At 33.8% G+C, this 9,571-nt stretch overlaps 1 protein-coding gene and 1 long non-coding RNA gene across 2 annotated transcripts; both read right to left on the reverse strand.

Moving 5' to 3' along the window:
• Nucleotides 1–2,110: 2,110 nt before the first annotated feature.
• On the reverse strand, nt 2,111–2,740 carry LOC108462312 (uncharacterized). Its single transcript, XM_017762278.1, has one exon. The coding sequence runs from the start codon at nt 2,738–2,740 to the stop codon at nt 2,111–2,113; it is 630 nt and encodes a 209-aa protein (XP_017617767.1).
• Nucleotides 2,741–7,639: 4,899 nt separating this feature from the next.
• LOC108462890 (uncharacterized) lies at nt 7,640–8,452 on the reverse strand. Its single transcript, XR_001867959.2, has 2 exons — nt 8,321–8,452; nt 7,640–7,885 (listed from the first exon to the last, which is right to left on the reverse strand). It is a non-coding gene; the product is annotated as an uncharacterized LOC108462890 (long non-coding RNA).
• Nucleotides 8,453–9,571: the final 1,119 nt, after the last annotated feature.

Genomic DNA, 9,571 nt, shown 5'->3' on the forward strand with positions numbered 1-9,571 from the left:
AATGAAATACAATATCAGTAATGTGCTTCAGCAGCTGCATGCATACTTCATGTGCTGTAAGTGCAGCTTGATCTGCTTCTTTATACTTCATGTGTTGTAAGTGCAGTATGGAGGCCAACTTCAACACTCCTCCTTGGCTTGCATGTTGCAAACTCCAATTTTTGCTCTTAAATCTTCCATAAGCATTGTGCTTGGCTCGAAACACCCACTTCACTCCAATGGCCTTCCTGTTTGTTGGTCTCTCTACTAGTTTCCAGGTCTGATTCTTTTCAATCATACTGATTTCATCAGCCATTACCTGTTTCCAGCGTTGTTGAGCTTCAACCTCTTCAAAGCAGCTTGGTTCAACTGCAGCCACTTGAGCTCTTTCATAAATTTTATCCAATGGTCTAGTGCCCCTAACTGGTTCATCATCAATGTCCATTTCAGGACCATTTTGATCAGTAACAATCTGGTTTGTTACAAGATCTTCAGCAACAGCCTCTGGCTCATTCTTGTCCCAATTCTAGGCTGATTTCTCATCAAATACAACATCTCTACTCACAAGAATTTTGTTGGACGAAGGATCTAATATCCTATAGCCCTTCTTGATACTGCTATAGCCCACTAGAATACCAGGTTGAGTTTTCTTGGCCAACTTGTCTCTCTTGACAGTAGGTACATGAGCATAACGGATGCAACCAAAGATCCTTAGGTGAGCTAGTGATGGTTTGAACCCAAACCAAGCCTCAAATGGAGTTTTATTAACTAATGCCTTGGTTGGGATCTTATTTTGGAGGTACACAATAGTGTTAACTACCTCAGCCCACAAGGTTTTGGGTAAATTCATCTCAAACAACAAGCATCTGGCCATATCCATCAGGCTTCTGTTCTTTCTTTCACTGACACCATTCTGTTGAGGTGTGTAAGTGTTGGTGAGTTGGTGTTTGATGCCTGCTTCATCACAAAGGATTGAAACTGAGCTGAGGAGTATTTAGTTCCATTATCAGACCTCAATGTCTTCAGCTTGCAACCTGATTCTGTTTCTGCTGCAGCCTTGAACTTCCAGAACATTGAGGCTACCTCATACTTATGCTGGATGAAGTAAACCCGGCAATGCCTTAAGTAATCATCAATGAATAAGATAAAATATCTACTGTTATTCAAAAACAGTGTCTTCATAGGGCCACACATATCAGTGTGGACTAGCTGCAATCTTTCAGAGGTTCTCCAGGCTTTGTTGGAAGAAAATGGAAGTCTGGCTTGCTTTCCTAGTTGGAAAACTTCACAAATTTCTTCTTTGTCAACTGATTTAGAGAAGTTTTCAACCAAATCTCCTTTGGTCAACTGAGACATTGACTTGTAGTTGACATGACTAAGCCTCTTATGCCATAGCTTAGATTCATCTGAAATAGTTGTGTAGGCACTGTCTGAGCCCTTATTCCAGTCTACTACAAAGCTTCTATCAACCATGACCACTAACATAAGCTTGGATCTACTTGGATCACTGATTAGGCATTCCTTGCCTTTGAACACCACTGAGTAGCCCTTTTTCTAGCAACTGAGCTATACTGAACAGGTTTCCATCAATTTCAGGCACAAACAAGACATTTGAAACAAGTTTGGTACCTATAGGAGTGTCTATCAGCACATCTCATTTGCCTTATGCTTTGATGATGTGTCTATTTCCAACATTCACTTTTGCTTTTATGCTTTTGTAAATTGAATTAAAGATGGCAACATCATGAGTCATGTGGTTTTTGCAACCACTGTCTATTAGCCATCCCTTTGTGGCATTTTTTTTAGTAGTTGAGCAAGAAACTGCAAAGACTTGCTCTTCTTGGTCACTGCCTTCTTCTGTTACTTGAGCTTCAGCTCTTAGCTGTTGGGATTTTTTTTGTTTTTTCTTGCCTTTGTTTCTGCAAACTTTCGCCCATTTTTTTTTACAGAATTTGCACTGCACGTCAGGCCTGAACCAACATACTTCACTCGGATGACTTAGCCTTCTACAGTGTCCGCAGGGTGGATATCTTCTTGCACCATCTGCTCTAGGCTTGTTTGACTAGGTCTTATTTCCTTTGTAGTCAAAGGAGCTCGAGGTTGGTCTGCTTTTGGCTTAAAAGGCACCTTCTTAATGCTCCTCCAGTCTACTGGCTTTCCTTTGCTCTTGAGCATAAAGAGCATTGATCAGCTCTGTTAGTGAGATGCTGGTCAAGTCCCTCAAGTCTTCAAGAGATGAGATCTTTGGCCCATACCTTTTAGGTAAGGTTGAGATCACCTTCTCCACAATTCTTGCTTCACTGAACTGTTCTCCAAGCAGTCTAATGCTGTTTACCAGAGCCATGATTCTGTCTGAATATTGCTTCACTGTTTCTTCCTCCTTCATCTTCAATTTTTCAAAATCCCTTCTCAAATTCAGCAGCTGTTGATGCCTTTTTCTTTTAGTCCCTTGGAACTCCTCCTTCAGCTTATCCCAAGCCTGCTTTGGTAACTCACAAGCCATGATTCTTGCAAAGATCACATCTGACACACTGTTTTGAATGCAAGACATAACTTTATGCTTTTTAGTTCTTTCATATGCATGTTGTCTGATCTGAGCCACTGTTAGATTAGCTCTAAGAGGTGCTGGTTCAACATCTAAATTGACAACCTCCCATAGGTCAAATACCTGTAGGTAGGTTTTCATTTTTAATACCCAAATGTGGTAGCCCTCTCCATTGAAGACTGGTGGTACAGTTGGTGAAAAACCTAAGGAAGACATGGTTTTAAGGAATGAAAAATAACAAGTCCACTAAAAATTTAGCTCTAGAAACCAATTGTTGGGATTTGGACAATGATGAATAAAGGTTAACAGAAGTTTGAGCAACAATGCTATATGTTTGCTAGTGAAAATAAACAGAATCGGCTTGAAGAGCAAAATGAAAGTAAAGAAAAGAGAGAGTTTTTTTTGTTGAATGAATTTGCTGATTTCATTAACTACAAAAGATGGCATGATGCTAACACATATATCAGTAGTACAGCTGGTCAACATAAACAAATTTCACCTAAACAACTACCTATTACCATTAATTACATAGAAACTTGTTAAACTAAACTTGCACACTTTGACAAAGTTGATTTGACTGTTCAAACACTACCTAATTATATTAAATATGTTACGTACTTAGTTCAAATATGACTACATTACAAAAACATTATTTAAAGTAACAAAACAAAAAGAAATACAATATCAGTAATGTGCTTCAGCAGCTGCATGCATACTTCATGTACTGTAAGTGCGGCTTGATCTACTTCTTTATACTTCATGTGCTGTAAGTACGGTATGCAAGCCAGCTTCAATAGAAATGTTAAGATAAATTGATGTTTCTTAAGTTTCAAGTATCTAAGGTGTCGTATGGATGAATTGGTCGGCTCTGGTCTAGCAAAGTGTTTTCTTGTTCTCTTTTATTCACATTTTGCTTTGAGAAAAGAGAATTATTATGGAGTTTGTCCAATTTTCCATCGATAATTTGTATTAATATTTCGCTTTTGTCATTGCATTATAAGCAACTGGATTAATGCCATCAAATCATATTTTAAATAACGAAGTTGGATTTTGACTCTACATCTTATTATATTGGTAATGCTATCAAAATTGATAATCTTCATCTATATTATTGGTATTGGAAGTGTCCGTAAAAATGTTTGACACTCAGCAATCAATAATGTAGAATATTGTACATGACACATGATAAAATAAAGTAATACCATTTTTTTAATGCATAAGCTACAATGCTTTATCCGGTAACAGAAATTTATTAGTTTCATCAAGTTATTAGGCAAACCCCACAAAATTGGAAAGAGTTTCAAACTGCATAATTAATTCTTATGTTAATCTTTATTATTTTGATTTATCAATTGTTTATTTAATTGTAACTTAATTTACAACTCATAAATAAATCAGCACTAGTAATTTCTCTCCTTTTTTTTTACTGGCTTAGGGATTGACACCAATACCCACAAGAAACTACCAAGACCAGTCGTTCAACAAGTGAACAAGAGAAACGACTATTAGAATTTGAAGAAAGCAAAAGCAACATGAGCCTGCAATGATATCCAAACTCCATCTCTCAAAACCCAATAGGGTAAGTACTTCATTTTTTTTTTTACCAAGAAACGACAGCTTCAATGAATATATTAGGTTTAGCATAGTGTTTTAAAGCCAATGAGGGGAGGGAGTATAGGTACCGAGGTTATACAAGAACTTGGGTTAGAATATGTCAACGATGATGAAGATGGGATTGGGTTGTTTGTTGAATAAGGAAACACAAAAGAGACAATTAAAATATGCATCAAAAGTTATTCTATTATTGATGAACACTGAATTGATAAAACCAAAGTGTAAATGCATATATTTATAGGCTTACAAAGAAAATACCTTAAGACAAAAATGGCTAACAACTTATTCAATTAAACTGAAAATCTGGAGCTAACAAAGATTCTATCAAAATACTTGGTTAACTTAATAACCCACTACTTTGAATTAATTCTCAACACTCTCTCTTAATTTAAAGTTGCAGACACTAAGTAGACTTCTAAAATAGCTGAACTTCTCTTTTGATAAAGCCTTTGTTAACACATCTACTAGTTGCTCTTAGGTGCTGCAATACTCTAAAAATATCTCCTCTTTTGCTACCAAATCATGAATGAAATGATAACGAATATCAATGTTCTTTGTTCTACTATGAAATGTTGGATTCTTTGTCATGGAGATAGTTGATTTATTGTCACAAAATATCTCTGTTGCACATTTTTGCTATTGTTGAACATCGGCTAACACTCTCCTTAGCCAAATTGTTTGACAAGCTGCTGTAGTTGCTGCTACATACTCAGCCTCTGAGGTTGACAATGCTATTGTAGCTTGCTTCTTAGAACTTCAAGTGATCACCTTTAAACCTAGAGTGAAAACATTTGCTCTTACACTTCTTCTATCATCTAAAGAACTTGCCCAATCACTGTCTGTGAACCCACATAATATAAAATTTGAAGTTTTTAAGTACCAAATGCCATACTCCAAAGTTCCAGCAATGTACTGCAAGACCCGTTTTGTTGCTCCATAATGAAACTTTGAAGGTTGCTGCATAAACCTAGAAATAGCACCAATAGGAAATGCAATATTGAGACTACTGTGAGTCAAATAAATTAAACCTCCAACCAAACTTTTGAACCTCCTTGCATCTGTCATTTCTTCTCCATCTTCTAGCTGCAATTTCTCATTGGTATTCATGGGTGTAGCTACAAGCTTACAATTAAGCATGCCAAAATTACTGAAAAGATCCTTGGCATATTTTCTTTGTGAGATAAAAATTCCATCTTCAGCTTGGTGAACTTCAAAACCAAGGAAATAATGCAATAAACCCATATCCGACATCTCGAATTCATTCATCATTTGAGACTTAAACTCATCAATAAGAAAGTTATAAGCATGACATCGCCTTGTACTTCTTAGCACAATCATCACTATGCTGCCTGATATGTGCTATGGTGGGATTCACCTTCAACGGTAGTGGCTCAACATCGACATTCACTACCTCCTACAAGTCAAAAGCTTAAAGGTAAGTTTTCATTTTTACTACCCATATAGGATAGTTTTCACCATTGAAAATAGATGGTGGTAGAGGTAAGAAGCTTGTTGAAGACATTTTACTAAAACATAAAGAAGAAAATAGACCTCAAAGATCAATGGCTCTCGATACCAATTGTTGGATTTTTAGCAAATGAAGAGAGAAAAAACAGAGAAAATTAGCAATCAAATTTGACTTGCTATGTTTCATCATCATTTTCAAATACAAATTATACAATATATGAGTTTTTCTCACCAAAAACTCAACTAATCACACTAAAACAGTCTTGAAACTTGAAAAACATTGCTTGTACACAAAATAAATTAACTCAACATGTCATTTAGTACCTAAACACACCAAGTCATTACCAACTTAGTTTGTTTTTAACTAAGTGTCATAACATAAAACTAAACAAAAGATTAAACCAAAACATTAGTTTCCTGCTCTTAGGAAGACAACTTGCACTTAGTTAATCCTCCAGGCTTAAACAATACACTGAGCTTAGTTAATGCACTAGGCTTAGACAATACGTCAGACTTAGTAAATACAATACACCAGGTGTAGTCAATATCCTGGGCTTAGACAGTGCATCGGGCTTAGTCAATTCTCCACTTTGGCTTATACTTTTGGCATGTTAAGTGAGAGAGTTGCTGCATGGATGGCCAATTTCTAACAAGGTACAGAGATTTACTTGTAATAGTTTTCCTATGGATCCAGGAACCTAATAGTAATAAAGGTATCTGTAATCTATATTAAACATGAATTCTTTGCCTTTCTATATCATCAAATTAGAAAAACAATTAGAATCATTTGAAATTAAGACCTCAATTTAGCTTTAGCTATGCTGTAGACCTTCTATGATCTTGTAATTTTTTTGCACACCAAAATATAGATGGGGTTAAATAGAACCTTAAAACCTTTGGTTAATATCTTATAAGTTTATTTTTATACCACATAGATGTTAACTAGCTTTAAAATGATTAAATCTTGTCAATTGAAAAGAGTAAATTCTTGACATTTCCCCATGTATATAATATGGGATATGAGGTTTGTTCTGGCTTAGTCTCCTTGATGTTCTTAAGGGTGAAGAATTTTCTTATATCTATTTGGTGTTATATTATTTTATTTTCGAAATATTAATATTGAAAAAGAAATGTTAATTTTTGCTGTAAATGGCTTCTACTTGTTGTTTAGTATTAGCAGTTCACAATGAAAGAACAAGTCCTTATGATACTTCAACATGATGATTACAATGTTATATTGTATCATAAAAAGCTGGAATAACTTTTAGCATGTGAGTAATCAATCCTTTGTATTTCACAATGTGGAAGACATATTGCAGTTTTATTATTGCTTACAGGACTAATTAGCTATTGTTATAATCAACGTCAATAATGGTGGTAGGAATGAGCGCAAAGTAATAAAAAAGAAAAATAAGAACACATATTGTGAAAAACCCTTATTGAAAAAAAATCACGGACAAAGGAAGAGAAATTCACTATGTTGAAAAACACACCATACAAAAGGATAAACAATTTTGTTATAATAAATATCTAATAGAAGGATATACGAATTAAATAATCCTGTTATAATAAATATCTAGATCGTAAGACTATAACTTAAGTGGAGTTGGTGATTATAAACGTTCTTTTCCACTATAATTGGCTTATTCGATCATGTGATAGATAGGATATATTTGATGCTTTCAACGACACACCAAATATACTGTTGTCTGCAATAATCTAAAAACAAGAAAATTATGGAGCACTAATGAGTTTAGATATTACATTTGAGTTTTTATTTTTTCACTTGAACTAATAAATTATTGATCAAGTTGCGTCAATTATAAGAGAAGGAAAAATGATTTACACATACGGACCTAATCTTAAACCTCATGCTAATAAATTGAGCTAGTGATATAAATAGCAATTGTAATAGGCCCATTTCGTCCGGGCCCATTAGAATAAAAAATAGAAATTAAAAACCAAAAATAAAACAAATAAAAAAAACACAAATAAAGAATCCTAAATCAGAAGTCCAATGTCCGGTTACAAATATTTGGGCCAAAAATAACTTAAACCCAAAATCCCTTAATATAAACTTAACCCAGTTACATAAAATTTGACCCAATTGAACAGACACCCAAATTCCAAAGTCCCGTATCCCAATTCACAAACGACCCAAAAGGCCCAACTGCTTGAAAATACCCAAAACTTAAATGTTTCTAGAACACACCAGTGCTGCAATCGAGCTCACGCACAGCTTTCACGAGCGGCTTTCTCCGTACGAACGTTTCTCCATACCTGCAAAAGAATATACGAGAAGAAGCAGCAATAGAATATACAGCCAAATGATAGAAGGAAAATGTATTTTTTTATTTTTCATTTATTCTGTAAATTTGGCTATAAAAAGCCATTATTTGTACCTTGAAAAAAAAACGCACACTGTTCGCATACTATACATTTATGCAAGCACATAGAATATAGAAAAAAGAAATCAAAGATATCAAAGGTGATCTGAAGTTTTTTTTTCCTTTTCTCTTTCGATCTATTTCTTTGGTTGGTTCGATTTCTTGTTAATAAATAAGTCAACACCGATGAAAGCCTAAACGTCTCGGAAATAAAGAGACTCTGGCGAGGGTCAAATGTTTTCTTTGATTATTTTTTTGTTTTCGAGGAAGGAAAGTATGATTTGAGGTTTTTTAAAACAAAAAGAAAGAAGGAGAAGGGATGGCTTACCGGATCTCCATGGTTGCGACTTGCGTGGGCAAAGATCTGGCCGCTGATCGCGCGTCATCGGCCACTAGTTGAACCACTGGCTTGTCGGCTGTAAGCCAAAGGAAACCCTAGCAATTGAGGGTTAATGGCTGCTGGGTTTTTTAAGTTATGTTTAATAATAGCTGTTTAAAGGCTTGATCAGGAAACGACGCCGTTTAATAGGGTGAGGATCCGCGCGTCAACCCGATTAGTAGGCCGGATCCGTACCCTTTTGCTTAAAACGAGAAATTTACGTGCTGAGTCCTCTTCATTCGTGCGGGTCTTCAATTGCGTCTTTTTCGCTTTAATCTGTTTTTTCAATTTGGCTCGTTGATTTGGGCGCGTTTTCATTTTAGTCCATGATACAATGATGCGTTTTGGGCCTAGGAGGATTTGCAATTTCAGTCCCTGTATTTCTCTAAATATTTTATATATTTATATATAAATCATTCTTATTAAAATTTTAATTTATAATAACTATTATTTTGAATGTTTTAAATTTTTTTTTACATGACATTGTTTTACTACCTTATTATAAGAAGTTGTCAAAATATTTATATATATGTTGATACATAAATTAATTAAAATACTTCTTGATTTATGATTCACTTAAATGTTGTTATGTATATATGACACTGTTTTGGAACTCCATCTTTGTATTTATAAAATTGTTATTCGAAATGTCTCTCCATATTATATTTTCCTAGTATGTTATTTAGCATCTCCTCTAAATGTTTTAAGTATAAGGGCAAGTATATAATTTATAAGATAAGTTAAATTTATATGTACTATTAATTTCATACTATGTTTTTATACAAATGTTTATTCCTTTATCTATTTTTATATGCATGTTTTTTAATGTAAAGACTATTATGTGTGTTATACCTCACCATGTATTATTATTTCTTCATATTTAATATATTATTTAAGTTATCATTAAGCATATATTTTGTATTTATATTTAATTTACACACATTATTAAAACCATGATAGTTTTAAATATATAGTTTTTTTAAGTTTGTACCTAATTATTTTTATTAAATGCATAGTATGTGATAAAATTAAGTTAATTTTACAATTCATATTTTTAATTCATGATATTCTAACATTTAATTATTTCTAAAATATATGTATATAACACATATTAAATTATTTTTACTATGGTACATGTTATTATTTTCATATAACTTTATGTAAATATTTTTCTATGTATATATCTTCTTTTAAAGTTAT

Source organism: Gossypium arboreum, chromosome 10, assembly GCF_025698485.1.
Source record: "Gossypium arboreum isolate Shixiya-1 chromosome 10, ASM2569848v2, whole genome shotgun sequence".
NCBI classification, from domain to species: Eukaryota; Viridiplantae; Streptophyta; class Magnoliopsida; order Malvales; family Malvaceae; genus Gossypium; species Gossypium arboreum.

What these genes read in the sequence shown, in the direction of transcription:
- LOC108462312 (XM_017762278.1), bottom strand. Translation starts at nt 2,740, where the DNA reads ATGTCTTCCTTAGGTTTTTCACCAACTGTACCACCAGTCTTCAATGGA.